A 19170-nucleotide genomic window follows, 5' to 3' on the forward strand; every position below is an offset into this window, starting at 1 on the left:
CCTGAACAATACAGTACAACAGTGATTTACATAGCATTTACATTGCTTTAGGAATTGCGAGTAATCTAGAGATGATTTAAAATATACAGGAGATTGTGTAGGTTATATGCAAATACTGTGCTGTTCTGCGATGGACTTGAGCATCTGCAGACAGTGGTATCCATGGGAGTCCTGGACCTAATGCCCATGGATGCTGAGGGAAGACTGTACCTGCCAGGCGCTTACTCAAGGCCAGGCACCATGCTCTGGACAGCGCCCTGCATCCCTGCTGCCACCTGACAACTTAAGGGGCTGGAACTCTTTTACAGGAGCAGAAACAGGTCCATTCACTCCACGAGAAAACACTTGTCATGAGGCTTACGTCTAGAGGAGGAGACACAGATGAAAACAAACAAGTAAACGACCAATGACTCCCCTTGTGATTAGTGTTGGCAGGGACAGGGAGTACAGCTGTGCAGAGCCACTTGGGGGTGGGGACAGGGAGCTGGGCTTTTACAAGGGTGGGCAGGGGGAGACCTCAGAGAGGACAGGATATCCTAACAGGCCTAGAGGACAAGAGGGAGCCGGTCCCATCGAGAACTGTGGGCAGACTGAGCAGCAGCCCCAGGCCCCAGGCAAGAAGGCGTTTGTGCCTTTTAGGAATGGAACGGCAAAGGCCCCAGGAACTGAGACCCAGTGAGCAGGAAGTGGGCACCTGGCTAGGGCTTGAGTGGAGGTTGGAGAGTGAGGTGTCCGCGATTAATCCCAGCCAAACTGTAGAGTCTATAAATTGTCCCAAGGAAACTAGGCAGCCAGCAAAGGGCTTAAAGCAGGCAGAATGATCCAGTCAAGAGGCCCCTGGAGGCCCTGGTGGCTAAAGGACAAGGGAGAAATGACAGGTGGCCATTGAGCAGGGGCGTAGCCAGCCTGGCTCAACGCCACAGCTTCACTAACCCAGGTCCGTACTCATCACAGGTTTGGCTAAAGACATTTAATCAGAGGAGCACTTTAATTAGTTTTAGAGGGGTGACGGGGGTTCACATCAGTTCATAGTTGAAGGCTGTGTTAGTTAGAATATGGATCTAGCTGCTGGAGAAAAAGCGGGGGAAAGAGCCTAAAATGAAAGAAAATACCGGTAGTTTCAACAGGATGATTCTTGCCTGCTGAGGCCAGCCTGGGATGTGAGTCTGGATCCTTCTGTCTCACAGTTCCTTGGTCCTTGGGTCCACTGTGGCTCAGCACTGCAGCCAGTGGGAAGGGAGGAAGACGAAGGGACGCCCTTCCTCTAAGACCCAGCAGTGGCACTTCCTGGAATGCCCCAGGAGTCGGAATCCGGCACAGGCCATAGCTAGCCCTAGGGAGCCTGGGAACCTGAGTCTTCACAGGAGGCTGCATATCCAGCTGGAGTTCTCAAACTACCCAAATGGGGAAACCGATCCTGGATCCACTGCTAGTGGAGGCACTAGCAGTCTCAGCCAGAGCCCTCTTCAGACAGGCCATTGCTCCTGAAGCGGCGAGGCGAGTGTTCCGGCTTGCATAGATCCCACTGTGAGCAGGTGTGGCTTGAGGCTGGGACACACTGTGTGGGAGCAGTCCCTCTCCCAGAGCTGTGGGAGGCTGTGGCGGCTGGTTACAGGTATTCAAGCTGGAGTGGAATGAAATTCATGCTTGCTTTTTACTATATTTGCTCTAGAGAGGATACTAAAGGTACAATTACTATCACGTGGGGCCCAGATAACATGATTGTCCTTTGAAGAGGTCCTCCTCATCAGGAAGCACTTCCCAGAATCAGGGAAGAAAACAGACATGAGCTTCAGACACAGCAGGGGCCCAAGGCTGCCATATCAAGCAAGACCAAGTCCTCTGGGACCTCAATTCTCCTCTTTGGTTAGGTGACGACAAAGAAACTACTTCACAGGGCTATGAGCTGGATTCAGGAAAATGAGAAGTATAAAACACTGATCTCTAAGCGGTGCTTAATAAATGTCTCCATCCCTGGCCCAGGATTGAGGGGCACAGAATGGCTTGTGCTTGAGAAGTTAGATCTACAGTGTGAAGTCAGACAAAGCTGACTCTCTGCTTTGTGTCCTGTGGCTTGGGCTGAAGTACACAGTCTGTGTCCTGCATTCTACGCAGGGACAGGAGGGCTGAACTGTGACACCCGTGCACACAGCTTGCCAGGTCAAAGGTTGCAGACCAGGTGTGAGGCTGGGACCTGACTCGGCAGAGCAGCAAACCTCAGGAGCCCTGAGTAAGGGTCCCCCACGCTCAGCACAGCATCAGCTGCAGCAGCACCACAGAACCACAGCCAAACAATGCCACACTCTTCCAGCCAGCACAAGGGGCCAAAGAGCCTCTCTGAGTCGAGAAGTCACACCGGAAGTAGATGGAGGGCACAATGTTTCCCACAGAAAGAAATCAAGAGCAATGAGAACACAGGAGTAAATCGTAAAATCTGGCAAAATGGTATCGTACTGAGAAAACCAGAACCGCACTATCTGGCTTTTGCATGGGACCACTGTTTTCACATTATTTATTTAGTTCTTAGGACAGTCCATGAAGTGGGCAGATGGTTATCATTATCCCTTTTTCACAGAAGAGAACCCAAATCTCCTAAATCTCAGGCTCTGCCGTGTTGCCTGTGGACTGTAGGAATCTGGCCCCGGAATGCACATGCTCCCGAAGCACAGGGAATGCTCTTTGTTCTGTGAGCAAGGTGGGGAAGCCAGAGCAGAACACATGAGCTTTGACAGTGGTATTTAATGTTTTGGCAAAAGTAGAGGTAACTGACCAATTAAAGTAAAATACTATATTATTTACTGAGCAAATATATAATGCTGCTGTTGGGTCTGCTGCTGCATCTGAAGCTGGTCCTTTGAAGCTCACTCCCTGAAGGATCACAGGCAGCAGGAGAGCCTGGCTGTGCGTGAACTTGGACAGCTCTCGTCATGCTCCTCCATGAACTCACTCACAGGTCTCTGCTCCACCTGTATCTTAAGATACTTGCATTTCCCAGTCTCCCTCTCACTGGCTTCACTCCCTTCAAAATGGCAGGCTATGCCTGGGACTTTGTCCTACCCATAGGGCAGACCTGGTGACAGCTGCCTCAGTACCCTGCAGCAGTGAAGAACATGCGGAGTTTTGTCTAGTCTATACCAAGAAGGTCTGATTCAATTGAAAGGGAATGTTAAGGTTAACCTGCTGCTGATTTTACCATAGTCAGACCCTTGACATTACCTAAATTCCCCACATTTACAAATGTCATCCTAGGATACTGCTTCTCCCACAAAATGCAATAAATTATAACCAAAAATTTAAGTGTCCCCTTCAAATTCTTAATTACTTTATCAATAAGGCCCTGAAGTATTCTGACATGCTAATTAAAATATATTTCTCTTGAGTCATATTCCCGTGGAGGATCACGTGTCTCCCGGGCTCATCTCCACATCAAAGGTCAAGGCCTTCTCAACTTTCACTGGAGTTTTGTCTCCTTGCTGACAGGCAATTCTGGCAGAGGCAAGAGCATTCCTCAAGGGGTTTTAGGAATTGCTTATTCTCATTTCTGAAAAGAAACCCGAGTGGGTTTGCTTTGCAGATTAGAGTTGCCTAAATCCAACATGCTGCTCTTCTGAGATGCCCATGTTTTGAGTAGGCGGTTACCACCTTTCGCCACCCTCACCGGCTCTGTTGGTGGCTTTCTTTACCAGACTATTTTTCACTGGGGAACATGATGAGAGCTGTCCAAGTTCACTCACAGCCAGGCTCTCCTGCTGCCTGTGCATCCTTCAGGGAGTGAGCTTCAACTTCTGAAGTGTGACTTGAGACTACTCATTTTGAACCTTCAGGATTCCTGGAGAATAGTAAAGCCATTGGCTCTAGAGTTCTTCTGATTTGCTTTTTTTTTTTTTTTTTTTCTTTTAATGTTCCAGTATTAACATATACTTCTTTTAGTGATTTCTTCTTAACATTTTTACCTAGTCTTATATTTACTTATGTATGTTTATTCATTTGATCTCAGAACATTGAACTTCACTGTTTTATTGGCAGGCAGGGGGGTGGGTAACTGTTTTCCCTGTGCATTAACCAAGTTACTCCTGCATATTCCAGACCACTTGGTGGTTTAGCACCATCTAGCAGAGGGACACAAGTCCTTTATCAGTGACTCTTACAGCAAGTCAGAGACATTGAGAGGAACTCTCCTATGTTTTCAGGCCACACAGCCTAAATCCTGAACCCTAATTCTAAATTCTGAGTTACCAAGGAAACCCATAGCAAACCACCAACAGATCTTGAAGTATCTTTTTAAGTATCCCTGACCCCACATGAGAATTGATGGCAAGACTCTTCTCCAAGTGGTTTATACTCCTGATACACAGAGTCAGATGAATAAGGCTATCTAGATACCAATGTAATGAACACAGTAATTAAGTTGAATGAACGGATGAATTCAGACTTTAGTTATTGCAAGCAACAGTAATTTAAAAACCCAGCTAAAGAAAAGCAAGCAGGGAGCACACCATGGCAGTTCTCAGATCCTGGCAGCCACAGGAGAGCTCTGAGAGGCAGCGCAGGAGCGGGCAGGACCCCTGCTTCTCAGGGCCCGCAGAGCCTCCTGGAGGGCCTCTGCCCGTCTCTCGTCTCTCAGAGCCTCCGCTCATTTTCCTTACTTCTCCTGTCAGCAGGTCTACCCATGCCCTGGCATCTCAGCAAAGGAAAACACTGTTCCCTCTCAAACAGGGAAGGATGCTGGTTGGCTCTGCTTGGGTCACAAGCCCATCACTTGGGTCTGTTGTGTACTGTGATTGGCCAGGCCTGGGTCATGAACCCACCCCTTGGACCAGTGAAACCTGGCCTGTCTCCAGAAGGGTCACGAGGAGGCTTACAAGATCCAGACAGATGGCTACGATGGCCTACCACACTGGCTACCCAGGAAGCAGTTATGACAACAACAGGGAGTACGGAGGTAAAGGCTGTGACCTTCAGTCAGATGACCATTAGAATCTTCCCACTTAGGAGTCTGTGGTGAAACTCCAAATAAAAGCCACTATATCACTAGACTGTGCTGTTATGGGCTTAATCCCTCAAATCCCTGTGTCAAGTCCTAAACTACACTGCCACAGAATGGGACTGTGTTTATAGTTTGATAATGTTTTTAAAGAGGTAAATAAGGTAAAACAAGATCATTACCAGTGTCCTTATAAGAAGATATTAAGGGGAGACACACACAGATGAAAAGCCACATAAGGACCCCAGGAGAGGATGGCCACTTGTACGCCCAGAAGAGAGGCTGTTGCCACTCAACCATGGACTTCTAGTCTCCAGAACGGTAAGACGTAAGTGTCTATTGTTGAAGCTACCCCGTCTGTGGCACTTTGTTATGGTGGCTCCACCAAATGAATACAGACAGCAAACAAGATCTTCGAGAAGGTGGCTAGATGAAGACTGGGCAAGTTGAAGCCAAGGTGATGTGCGGGGCGGGGAGAACAGGAGGTTCTTTGAGGCTCTGGTTGAGGTAGGATTTCCCCCAGGGTTCCGGGGCCGGGACTAGCAACCTATTACCTGCTGGTCCTGAGAAAGACATGATAAAGCAGGAAAGAGATTAAGAGAAGCAAGGGCAGAGAAGTCGATGACAGGCTCATCTTGCCTGGAATTCTGCTGAGGCAAAGTCTCAGGAGGTTCTACCAGGACACGGCATTGTAGTAGGCCAGGTCCCAGGACAGGGACTCTGCCTGCAGCAGCCTCACAGGCTCAGTCTTGTCTGGACTCTCAGGCAAGTGTCCACTGATAATTTTGGAGCTCTCAGCATCCTGCTGGGACCCAGTGCTCTGAGAGCCAAATGGCTGAACGTCCACCCCATCTGACGGAAGGCTTATCAGTGAAAGACCTTGGCCATCGCTGCACTACTGTGACACCCAACAGTCAGAGCTTCCCGCCCAAGCCCTCAGACTTGTATGCTAGGGGAGTTCAGTGGTCCAAACAAGGGTCATACCTGCCCCTTCTGATTGAAGTCTTCAGTCTACCCTGCCTCACACCTCATCCCTGTCCCACCAGGGACCCTCCACCAAGTCAAACAGAGAGCGTTGCCATGACAACCTGCCCCCAGCTCCTTCCTAGCTCAGACCTCTGGCCTTGAGCCACCTGGTGGATCTGCCTGCTTCCCAGACCCATCTGACCTGGCTGGAACTATCACTCCCTGCACTGGCCTTTGCTGTGACCTTTGCCATTTGGCAGATCACCCTGGCATTGGATGGTTCTCAGAAGCAGCACTCAGGATCTGCCAACTGTGCTGCCCGGATCTTGTTAAGATTCCACTTCAAGCACAAGCCCATATTTGGAAAAAACACATTGCCTCGTCAGGAAATGGTGAACCTGGTCTACCCGTGACACAAACCCCTGGCCCCAAAGGAAGTGATTTGTTAGGCAGACAGACTGCTGAATGAAGAGGGTCTGTGAACAATCACAGTGCCTGTATAAGGACTTTTCAGTTCACAGCTCCATGACATCAGACCACCATGTTGGCAGAGCAGCGCTGGCTAGGCTGAGGATGCAGCCTGGAAATTGCTTCCTCACCGAACATTATGGTATTTGACAACATGGGATCTTCCATTTGTGTGTGAATTCAAATAAAATTTCTGGCCACTTTTGTTTATAGTCTAAATATATTAACATTTCCACATAACAAATTCTAAGAAAGACAAATGAAATATTTAAATAAGCCAAGCATTGTGGTTCTACTGAAGATAGCATTTTACCTTTACATTTTTCTTTCTGTAATCGCCCCAGACATTTGCTTAGAGAACAAACCTGATAACGTCAAAAGATGAGAAAGGCTAAACTCAGAGAAATGAAGGAAGCATAAATCAGGAAAACTTTGGAGCTGCTGGAAAGACACTTTAATTTTGTAGACAAAAGACTGCATTAAGGAGGAATAATGCAATAATCAAAGGTGAACGGATCTCCATTGTCTGGCGTCTTTCTCTGTGGGAATTTTCCCACCCCTGACAGCTGTAAGGGGGGAGGGGCGCCGAATGTGGCTGCGCCTTTATTCTCTCACCCTTTTTCTCCCCAGCCCCTCCTCTTCTCCGTCAATAAATGTCTGCAATCATATTCTTGAGCTCCTGTGTGATTTCAAGGTTCATCTCTTCCATGCAGCTCAAACACTAATTATCCCAGCTGTAATTAGTAAGATAATTAAATACTGGCTCACTCATCACTCTACCTTGGGTCGGGTCGTGATTCTCCCAGAAGACCTTGAGCAGTTCCTCAAAGCTGATGTATTCTGGCTGGTACACAACCCGGACGACTTCTGCATGGCCAGTTTTTTCTGGAAAGAAACAGAACATACCATCAAAATTTACTGACAACATCAATTTATTGCAAATTATTTGTTCTCAAGAAACCAACAGACGGAGGCTGAAATGATTCCCTCTAAAGGAGGAGCAGAAGCACAAGTGGACTTGAGCTGCCTCATCCGAGCTGCTGTGGCTGGCTCTTTTCCCATGGGAGCACACGGCTGCACTCCAGTGAGCTTCTTGGAACTGTGACTTCTTCATTGTGCTCTCCTAATATCTTTAAGTCTATGAAAAATGAACTTGGATGTTCATTTTTCTAATCTCACTCTTATGAAATCCTATAGACCCAGCCTGACATAATGCTTAAGACTGTAAACCCTGCAAAGGGGAACGAGCCAACTTATTTTTACCTTGGCCCATGCCATACGTGGTAAACTCAGGCGCACAATGGAGCAAGGACTGGATTCAAATACACAGCAGTGGCAAGTGTTTTCTCAGCCCAGTTCCTCTCTCGGTAAATAATGACTGCAGCAATGTCTTTGGAAGACCCACTGGGTGCAGGCTTATTCTCAGAGCTGATCCAGAAGGCTCCAGGGATCAGGGAAGTGAGGAATCATTCACAACCAGGGAGTTCATGGCCCTTCTTACTGTACAGCCTTAGAACTTGGTAAAAAAACAGACCCCCTAATGTTATCAACTCTGTATTTAGATTTCTTTTCTGTCACCTCATATGTAACGAATTGATTTTGTCCAAACAGTGTGGCCTTTCCCCTTGGCAGCTGGGAGATAACTTATGTCCTCTCTGATAGCAGACAGGAATGGGGTTGGCCACTCCGACTTGGGCTGAGGCTGACCATGCTGAAAGCAACAGCTGTGTAAAGTAGGTGGGGACTTTGGATGACATGTTATTAGTCAAACTGGAGCCTGAGCTGAACCATGTGGGCCATCAGTCCATCCATCCTGCCTGTACAGTGGAGCCACAATAAAAACTCTGCACACCAAAGATTTGGCAAGTTTCTCTGGTGGGCACTGCTCTGTGCATGCTGTCAGACATGGTTACCAAGGTTAACACATCCACGCTCCACAGGAGAGGAGACCAGAAGCACTGGGAACCCTCCACACACTGCCCCCGCCCCCCACCCCGCCGCCTCTCATCTGATTTTAAGTTGTGTTTGTTCCCTGTAATAAATCCTAAGTGGAGTGGAACAGCTTTCAGTGAGCTCCGATGGCCCTACATGGGGGGTCTGGGGACACCTGAACTTGCACCTTAGTTTGCCAGGGTTTCACATGTGCTCATTTTTCCACTTTCATCCTCGTAACCATACGATGCCAGAGGAAGAGAAGGGAGAAATCCCCATTTCACAAACCAGAAAGCTGAGCTACAAGTCAGGTTGATTTGTCTGAGGTCACAGAGCCAGTAAATTTTTGTGCTATAACCTAAAAACAAAAAAACAAAACAAAACAAAAAACCCTCTGACTTCTTCCAGGGTGCTACTCAGTACATCCCAGGAGAGCAAAAGCTAGGTGAACACTGGGAACAAACGTCCAGAGAAGGGAAGAAATCTATTCATTATCTTTAACTTTTTAATATATAATTTCTGTCTGATTGTACAATGATTTCAAGTGAGATGACACTTAGAAAATATGGCAGAAGCACAAAAAGATAACATAAAAACCGCCCCTACTCCTGCCACGTAAGCACTACAAATTCTTCTCAAGCATCCCTTTCTGGAGGCATCCAAGTGCACATGCGCAGGCACACACACAGGCAGCTCCCACCAGTGTATCGTGATAGCAGGCTTCCCCATTTACTGGGTACTGCGAACATTTCCCCATGCCACTGAGATTTTCAGAAAACACCACTTGGAATGACTACATAACACTCCGTCAGATGGTTGTCCGATTACTTAGTCAATCATTCCCTGTCATTGGGCATTCAGACTGAATCCTATTTTTATCCCTGAATGTAAATATTTTTCCACACTTCTGAGGCTGCCACAAGTCATAGTTATATAAGTGGAATTTCTAAATCAGCGTTTATCAACATTTTAAAATTTCTTGATGGCTAGTGACAAACTGTTTTTCAATAAAGTTGACCCAATTTTCTTTCTCCATTAGCAGCATATTTAAGAGTCAGATTCACTCACTGTTAGATGCTTTTAATCTTTAGTAATTTATAGCTAGAAGTTAGTATTCTATTGTTTCAGTTATAATGAATTTAATTATTAGTGAGTTAAAAAATAAGCTTCATGTTTATAAGTAAATTTCTTCTTTGCTCTAATTTTTGCCATACCCTATTTATGTTGAGTTATAATTGGTTATCATGTTGATGTTCTATTATTAGTTATGTTCTATTATGGTCATTCCATATAATTTTAATTTAAATACCATAGTCATTTAAGTTAGCATCTAAGTAGATTTTATGCTAACAGATCAGAAAAAAATGACAAGAGAGCATAGGAAGAAGATTCAGCAGGTATAATAATCATGTTATCATAAAACCACTTTTGATCTACTTTAAAATCTTATTTTGTCATTTGAAGTATTAAATGAGTGATTTAACTACATAAGCATGAAGATTCTGAATATTAAAAATGGTAACAGTGTGTTATAAAAATGACAGATGTATTTGGTATGAAAAGCATTGAAGTCACACAAGAAATATAAGCAAAAGCTATAAGCAGGCTATTCGAATAGGAAGGAATAAATGTAAATCGAGATATGCAAAATGCCCAACTAAATCATTTTAGTGATCAAATGAGAACAAGTAAGTGCATATTTAAACACTAGCATACCGTCTCTTATTTATTACAGTTTATATAGCCCCTTGAAAGCATGCTGGTGTTGTTAGGGACACAGTGGAACGGGTGCCCTTCCTGGCCAGTGACAGGGAAAAGTCCCTACATCCTATGGAGAGCCCACTGGCACACGTGGCACGAGCCACACAGGTGTCCCCTTGATGAACGATTCAGGAAACCTCTCTCTAAGGAACATGGCAGATAACAGAAAAGGTATATGAGAATACTCAGAACCACTCAAACACGGCTCTCACGAGGCGGAGAACTGCGAGAGATACCGAAGTCAAACAGGAGGGAAATGCATCACCGGACAGCTGCAGAGGAGCCGCTACCACCCTCCAAACACAGCGTGCTCACCACGGGAGAGCTGCCGTCCTGCAACACCGACGGCCTGGGGGCACTCGGCCTGCTTGGTGCCACTCAGTGCTCACAGCAAGGTTCCTCTATTGTGATAAAGTGCAAACAACATAATGCTTACCACCTAAAATCTGAGCCATTTTCAAGTGCGCAGCTCAGTGGGGTTCGATAGGCTCATGGTCAGGCCGCCACCACCACACGCATAACTAGTGCTCCTCTTCACCCGACAAGACCACACCCACTGGGCATCAAGGCTCCCTCCCCTCTCCCATCCTGGCACCTCTATCCTACTTTCTATCTCCAAGAATTTGTCAGCTCCAGGTACCTCATACAGAGTGGAATTGTGGGGTATTTCTTTTTGTGATGCACTTATTTCACTTGGTGTAATGTCCTCAAGGTTCATCCAGATGTCAGAATTTCCTTCCTGATATTTTAGTGTGTGTGTATGTGTCGTGTGTGTGCGTGCCACAATGCCCATCCACTCACCCATCAAGATACATGTGGGGTGCCTTCACCTTTCAGCTACCATGAACAATGCTGCCATGAAGCAGGGGGACATATTCTGCTCACAAGTGGTCATGAAAGACATGGTCCCGTCTTACGAATGAGGAAATAGGTCTGTCTACAAGCTTTCTCACACAACATAGCACAGCAGGTAAGTGGCAGATACAGCCACATGCCAACCAGGTTTCAAGCCAAGAGGAAGCTTGGGTCCCACTCTAGACCCCAAGCCCCATCAGAATGGAGGAACCCAGGGTCACTAAGAGCAAGCAAACGTCACACAGCAGTGGCCTCGATAAGAAATCACAGCAGAGTGGCAGCTGATACCCCAAATATCAGTGGCAGCTGATATTTTCCAGGATTAGTCTCTTCTTTTGCAACAGCAATATGGGGTCAGGAAAGTTTCCCACTCACCAGCCAACACTTGCAGACACAATTGCCGCAGACTCAGATGCTATTTTTGAAGAGGTTTAAAGATGCCTGGTTAAGAGAAACCAAGATCATTCAAATTCAAGGTCCATTTGCATTGACAAACAGTGCAGAAATGCCCTTGCCAAACTCACCTTTAAGTTTCTTTACTTTATTTCTCAAAGTGAAAGAACCTGTGTAAAAATACACAGTGCAAATGATCAAAAGGATTAAGGGACTCGGAACCACTTATGGAAAGGCCCGCGCTTCGCAGGAGCCAGCCAACGTGACAGGCTCATTTCATTCCAGAGGCCGATCTGCAAATACCGCCTTGTGCTTCCAGAGATAAAAGGCCATATCTTAAAGATATTTCGAGCTGCGTCTTCACATTACATCGTGCAAATAGCATGACAGATGTGATGGGCAAGCACGCTCGTTAGCAATCACAGCAGCAGCCCAGGTGCCTGCGTGCCATTGTGCCAAAATATCTTAAAAGGGAAGATGGAAAGCACGAGCTCCCTCTCTGAGCACCTTGCTCTGCTGCCTGACCCCATGGATCCACAGGAAGGCGAAGGAATACAGAGGCTGGGGAGGGGCAGCCACTCCTTCCAAGACAAGTATACAAGGAGGGATCCTGGGGAGCCGTAGGCATGGGCTGCCAGGCACCACCCAGACCACAGACTTGCTTAGGAGGCTAGTTCGGGAGCCCCAGTACCCAGACAGGCATCCTGGCCACCTGGCAGGAGGGAGGCCTTGGCAAAACTCTTCCCTCTCTGGCCTTTGACTTCCTGACTTCCCTATCTGCGAATGGGGACATTAGTAGTACTTGTCACAGAGAGGCCTCTGATGGTGGGCTCAGTAGCCCCTGGGAAGCATTGAGAGCAGTATGAGGCTTCACACACAAGGACTCTACCCACACTGACTTTTTTTTTTTTTTGGTACTAGTTATTGAACCCAGGGATGCTCCTTTTTAGTTTTTACTTTGAGACAGGATCTTACTAAATTGCTGTGACTGACCTTGAATTTGCAATCCTTCTGCCTCAGTCTCCAGAGTCGCTGGGATTATAGGCATGCAGCACCATGCCCAGCTCGACATTAGCTTTTTAATAATAGCACCCTTAGAATTTATTACTGCCATTCCTGTGAACTCAGAATGTCTTGAGTCTGGGAATCTGTATTCTTATAGGCTTTCCGGGGTGATATTAGAAGTGGTGCAGGTTGGAAACCACTGGCTAAGACAGCCCACGGACTTCTTAAGGGACCAGCCCTCCACTCTGCTCCCAGCATCCCCGTGCTCACTGTCTCCATGGTCAGGAGCATAGGGAGCCCCCATGGCCTTAGGAAAGGAGACAGGAAGGAAGGCTGGAGAGGGGGAAGAATGAGGAGGCGAGGGGAGCAGAGGGGAAGGCAAGGAGCGTTTCTCAGCTGCCCATCTCTGAGTGCCAGCTACCATCGGCAGAAGCAGGAAGCTGTACAGGTGTGTTCGGGTCCACAAACCCTAGAGGCAACCAAGAGGGATGTTATGATGCCCACTTCACAGCTGGGAAAACTAAGGCAAAGAGCTCAAGAGCAACTGAGGTGACCCAGAACAAGAGTCCACAGTGCCCCATGACCTGCTGTCGTTTCCACACCTCCAGCACTGGTGCCGCCTCTGCCTCAGGTCTCCACACCCTGCCTGACCCAGGCTCCTGTGAACCTGTACCCCTCCTTCACCCCATGGCCCACAGAGCCTCTCTCCAGCCAACTGCAGCCCAGGCCTGGCCCTGCTCCTGAGGCCCCTCCAGCCCTGCCTCCTTCAGGAAGCCTTCTGAGCCTGGAACCTTCAGAAGAGGTGGAAGGCCAGAGGAAAGCCCAGTCCATGTGATTTGATGGGACTGACTTTGCTTAGAGTTGGGGTCCTCCATGGAGTCACATCCCCAAAGTCACTCACAAGGTGACTGTGAGGACAGGAGATGGTGCTAGGCAGTGTCTAGAATCTGGAGAACAGAGGGGACTCAAACAAAGAGGTTGTCTCCCAACCCCGGGCCCAGCCTCCTAGATCCTTAACCCCTGGGATGAGCTCTCTGCAGGGAAATCTAGGAAGCTTTCTGTTTCAAGCTCCTGCTTCGTGTCCCACACAGCGAGACCTGGAGCAAGGAACCCTGACAGCAGCTCTCCTCTGCTGTCCCCAGGACTGGGCACACAACAGACCGTTAATAAAAAGGTCAGGATGGGAGGATATGTAACCGACCTTCTCACTGCTCATTCAGCCTTCATCTGGACGGGGTCCTGGCCTCCACGTGGACCCTTGCCTGCTCACCTGCCGGACGACCAGGCCCAGGTGGAATCACATATGCACTCTGTACTGCACCCCTCTCCTCTAAAGTCCATGCAGACCTCACAATGCACCCTGAAACAGGCACAGCTACCACCCAGAGGAAGATATCAGACACAGTGAAGGCCGTAACACCGTTCACTGTGCGGGGCCACAGGGTGCTCCAGTTATTCATGGATCTATGAAAACTTACTGAATGCCTACTAAGTTACACACACTGGGCCACGTGTTGGGGAGCCAAGGGTGACGAAGGCCATTGTGGTGACCACAAACATCTCTTGTCCCATGGGTGCTGCCTACAGTGCCCATTCAGGGAAGGAACTGATCTTCCACATAAAAAGACCTGGTCTAGTTTATCCTGCAGGCCAGACAGAGGGGAGAAGTGAGCTACCATTGACTTTTTTTCATAAAATAATAACCATTCTTCAACGCCCTCATCTTTTCCTGGCCAACCAGACTCATCCAAACCGCTAAACCAAATCAAAGAGCACACAAAAAGATCCAGGTGTCTGAAGGGAGACGAGGGGAGAGGGTGGGTGAATAGAACTCCCCTTCCCATAGAAGATTCAAAACACTACTTTTCTCTTGCTAATTAACTACAAAGAGGTAAGATGTCAGCTCAGTTTCATCTCCAGCTCCTGCAGATAGAAAATGTGATTTCCAACAATGTACTCATTATAAAAAAAAATCCTAATACATCAAAATTGGATGCCCTGTGGAGTTCATTATAGGATTTGAGGAGTGTCTATACTGTCATTTTATCTTGGCTTTTTTTCTTTTGTCTCATCAGTCACTTAAAGTGTCCAACGAGAAATGTAAGCTTTAAAAAGCATCCTATTCAGTGAAAAGTAAGAAAAATACTGTGAGAGCAATTGTATTTTTTTCTTTTTTTGGTCCACCATGGGGAGACATGGTAGGGAATTAAGAATTCTCTGGTATATGTTTTGTATGGATGTATCATTCAGTGAATATTCCCTCGGAGAAGGGCTGCAGACACAGTTGAACACTTGATGAGAAAATTCCTCAAGAAAGCAATCAAATGTAACTATTGAGTCTTGGTGCCACAAGAGGTTTCCCAGTGCTACCAAGGTAACTAGCAGGAAAAGACAGGTAACTAGCACAGGAGTGAGCAGCCCACAGGTATGCAGCCTGCTGATTATAGAGGCTGGTCTTCACCCCATTGAACTGTTCTTTCCAGAACGTGAAGCACACGAAAGATCCATGAGGGAGGCTGACTGACGTCTGTTTTCCAGACTAGCACCAGCTCTCGCCCTACCATGACACAGGCAGGCAGGATGAGATGTTAGCCAAACCAACCTGCTCAGCACAGACGGCAGCACCCTCGCTGCCCAGAGAACAAGCACAGTTGTACCTAATGACCTGCTGAGCACTAACAAAGGTACCGCACGCTGTGAAAGCGTCTCCTTGAAGCTACTGACTCATCACCACGTCTGAAGTGAGGCGTGTGAGCCCTGTTTCAGTGGGCCACAGGACAAGGGTGTTTGAACAACTCTGTGCCTTAGAATTGCTTGTGAAATGTTTTTTTTTTTTCCCCATTTTTTAATTAAAAATCATAAATTTACATAGGTCAATGTTGTTTGATTCATTCTGTTATTTTTTTCCTTCCCCCACCCCTCCCACCCCTCTTTTCCCTCTATACAGTCCTTCCTTCCTTTTGAAAGGTACTTTCACACCTGCCCCTTGACGCCCCTGGGATTCCGAGACAGCGGATCTGGGGCCAGGCCTGGGTGCACACGCTCTCACAGACCTCTATGGCACTGCTGGCGTGGAGCTGGAAAGGGGACACCAATCTGGGTGCTTGAAATACGAGGCAGAGGAAACTCACAGATCGCAGAATTCTAAGTGTCCCAAAAGGTCACCTAGCCAAATGCCGTGTTGTCTTTCACCCCACTGAGACATACAGATGACCATTTCTGGACAGGGCATATGATACTAACACCCATATGCCACAGTAGTGCAGGCCACTGTTGGACGATCCTAACTGCTAGAAACGTCTGCCTTTTTGAATCAAATCTGTCTCATACACCTGGTCCAACTTGTGCCTCTTAGGGCCTATTCACTCCTCCACGGTAGCTCTTGAGAAGACTAAGTCTCAGGGCACTGTGGGACACGTCAATGGACACTGACTTGCAATCAGAAGACATAAATTTGAGGGCACAAACTGCCAGAGAAACCACTTCACCTCTCTTAGTCACAAGGTGCTCATCTGTAAAGCAGGGATTCTAATACTTGCCCCATCTATCTCAGAGCATGGTAGTGACCATCCACTAGCAGGTGAAAAAGGGAGAGCACGTTGGGGACTTCCTGGTAGCCATCAGATCTATCCATCATCACTAGAATCTAAGCTATGTATTATTAGTACCATATGCCAAGTGTGGCTGGAGAACCACCCATAATGGCTCACTGTCAACAGCCAGACACTGTCTGGGCTGATGCAACCGGAAGAGCACAACTGCTCTCAGATGGGCTTCCCTGGGTACGTCACTGAGGGTTGGTTTTTCCTGAAAGTGTCCTTGTTTCATACCAACTTAGAAGACAGTTGAGAACCCCTGAAATCATGATAACAGAAATATCTTTAAAGTCAAGTCTCATATTTTTTCATATTCATCATGAACAAGAAAAGGCACCTATTGGAGCCCCCATTACCAACATCATGGCTGCCTGCAGGGCACCCAGGAGAGCTGCTTCAAGCCATCCAAGACAATGAAAACTGCCCGTTCGTTCTGCACCAAAACCACACAGCAGCTGCTTTTTAAATCCATGTGGTAGCTGCATATTCTCCCAACTTGATGGCACAGCACTCACAAATATTCCATTTGTAATGATACAGAAGGATCATCTGGGAAAACTGGCTGTGCCTTATGTAGGTGTTTAAATTCATTAATAGAATTACTTGCTCAGTTTAAATATTTTTTAAGAAGAATGGAACTAAGAGCCAAGGCTTAGGATTTGTTCATAACTTAGCTCCACATGGAATTACTGTTAGTGGTCTGGAAAATGTCTTGGTTTTGTCTATCTATTCAATACCAAAAGCACCACTGATTTGTACCAAACAAACAAAAAAAACAAAAGGGGGGGAAAAAAAAAAACAATCTGACAGCCTTATCCCAAAAGCATGTCAACCAGATGAGCAACCAAAGTGCAATAAGTTCATAACTGACTCTGTAAATATCAAATAGACGCTCCTCAGAAAATCTGCACAGGATCAAACAAGTTGATTCTAGCAATTCATCCACTGTAGTCTAATTCAGGCATCCCAGGGATGGTGCTGTCACTTCCAAAAGGGCAAAAATTGGTTCTTGGGGGGTCAAGATCAATCTGCATGTTAAGATGGTTGTGATATCATTCGTCCCATGATATCGCTAATAAGTGGAGGATGACACATAAAGGGGGGGAGGGAAGGGTTAATGTTAGGGTTAGAGTTAGGGTTAGGGAGGGGGGCAAGTATGGAGGAAGAAAGTACTGTATAGAGGGTAAAGAGGGGTGGGAGGGGTGGGGGGAAGGGAAAAAATAACAATGAATCAAACAACATTCCTGTATGTGGATTTATGATTACCCAAATGGTATGCCTTTACGCCAGGTACAAACAGAGAGGCAACATGTATCCCATTTGTTTACAATAAAAAAAAAAAAAGATGGTTGTGACCCTCTGAAGGGGCACAGCACATAAACTGATGCATAGAAATATCTGTGACATGAAATTTCATGGAAGGGGCTGAGGGACACAAGAAGGAAATGTCTAAGAGTGGTTACAACCTTTGCAAGGTTGAGAAACATGGCTCTAATTGATGCAGTAGAATGGAAACAGGAAACCACAACTCCTCTTCATGCCACTTCGGGGTGGAGTCACGGCATGATCGCACAGAGGAGGGCTTCGCTCTCGGTGAGCACTAGCATGACCTCTGGGCCCACTCTTGGGTGCAGCTAACACAACAATGAGGAAGACGGTTCCTCACCTGAGGAGCTCATGACCCAGGCGGGCAGGAATCGTAAATGGAATATTCAGCATGAAGCGATGATTCCAGGAGAAGGGCGTGCAAGAGGAGCACCTGCCTGCAGTCCGAGAGGACTTCTGGGGAAAGGTGCTCTCGGCGCTCTTGAAGCTAAGCTCTGCTGTAGCCTTCCATGACTCCTGAGTCTCTCAATCTTGGTGACTTCACCTTGAAGGGCGTCCAGATAGTTCCAAAACAAACATGGGGAATGTTCATTAGGCTATGTGCCTTGGCCTATAATTAGTTCAACTTCAGAAGGAAACGAGGTCCTGAGCAAAAGCTTTCATATATATTATCTATTAAATCTTCATAGTATGCTATATTGCGTCCATTTTACAGATGAAGAAACAAAGTCTCAATGAGGTAGAGTCATTTGCTTACATCAGGACTTGCAATAGGTAGCAAAGCCCAACAGGTTTGAGCCATGGCTCTACCAACCTGGCCGTTGGCTCCACAGCCTCATGCTCCCCTACAGAAACACCCATGTTAAGGGTGACCACTAACGTGTGCCACCAATAGCTTTCTATAGATCTAAGTTCAGCTGTAATTAGATTGATACTGGGAATCTTTTAGTCTGCATTAGTAGCTCTTTGAGGACAGTCAGTAATTAATTTAGGAGCCCAAAGATACATCCTGAGGAACATGCCAAATGGTTCCAGCTGTGAAGTGCTGGTGAACCTTACCAAGGGCATTGGCGGTGCAGTCGGAATGTCGACTCAACTTCTCTGCATCTCGGGCTCCTGGTCCACACAGCAGTTATTATAAAAATGCCAGAAAGGCACACTGTGAGGATTGCATTATGTGTGCACAACGGACATGGGTACACACACACACACACACACACACACACACATGCACACACACAGGTTGTGTTAACTACAATACCAACTGTAATACCTTATTTTTTGTGCTCATTCTCTCCATCCCAGTCTAACAATACAGGAGTTTAACAGATGTGCGCCTCAGGTCTTGGCTATATGCACCCTACTAGGACAGCGATATAAGAAATTCAGACACATGATGTGCAGAGCCTGCTCAGGAGACTCAGGAAAACACAAACAACGAAAGGTAAAAAGTGTAGGTGCCATGGGAGAGATACGGAAAAGCCATTTGGAAGTTTGGAAAGGAAGAGGACAGGAAGGTTCCATAGAGGGAGAGCATCTAGCTGGACATTGGAAAGTGGGTACAACTGAGACACACAACTGGGAGCAAGGATGTTCAGCTGTTTGTATTAAAATTAATTTAAATGCATTAGGAAAGAACTCAATAAAAGGAAGTTATTTTAAATATACAGTCAAATCAGGTGTGGGTAAGACTACTACAAAAGATTGGGAAGTATGGCTGTCACGGGGTGGTAGAAGGTACATGAGTCTGTGTTTAATGGTGACAAAGTTTCAGATTTGCAAGATGAAACAGGTTCTGGAGATGGATGGCGGTCGCAATGTTTATATGAATGCACTTCACACAGTCGTTCTTCCCTAGTTGGTGGGGGATGCACTCCCAGATCA

General features: G+C 46.8%; 1 protein-coding gene across 3 annotated transcripts in view; it reads right to left on the bottom strand.

Annotated features, from left to right (window-relative positions):
* Positions 1-19170, bottom strand: part of MSRA (methionine sulfoxide reductase A) — a 334984-nt gene that overhangs the window by 93255 nt on the left and 222559 nt on the right. For all 3 annotated transcript variants that reach the window (XM_079139990.1, XM_079139989.1, XM_079139991.1), the window contains one exon: positions 7199-7303. In XM_079139990.1, the coding sequence (XP_078996116.1) occupies positions 7199-7303 (105 nt within the window). The remainder of the gene's footprint in view (positions 1-7198; positions 7304-19170) is intronic.

Source organism: Sciurus vulgaris, assembly GCF_902686455.1.
Source record: "Sciurus vulgaris genome assembly, chromosome: 5".
NCBI classification, from domain to species: domain Eukaryota; kingdom Metazoa; phylum Chordata; class Mammalia; order Rodentia; family Sciuridae; genus Sciurus; species Sciurus vulgaris.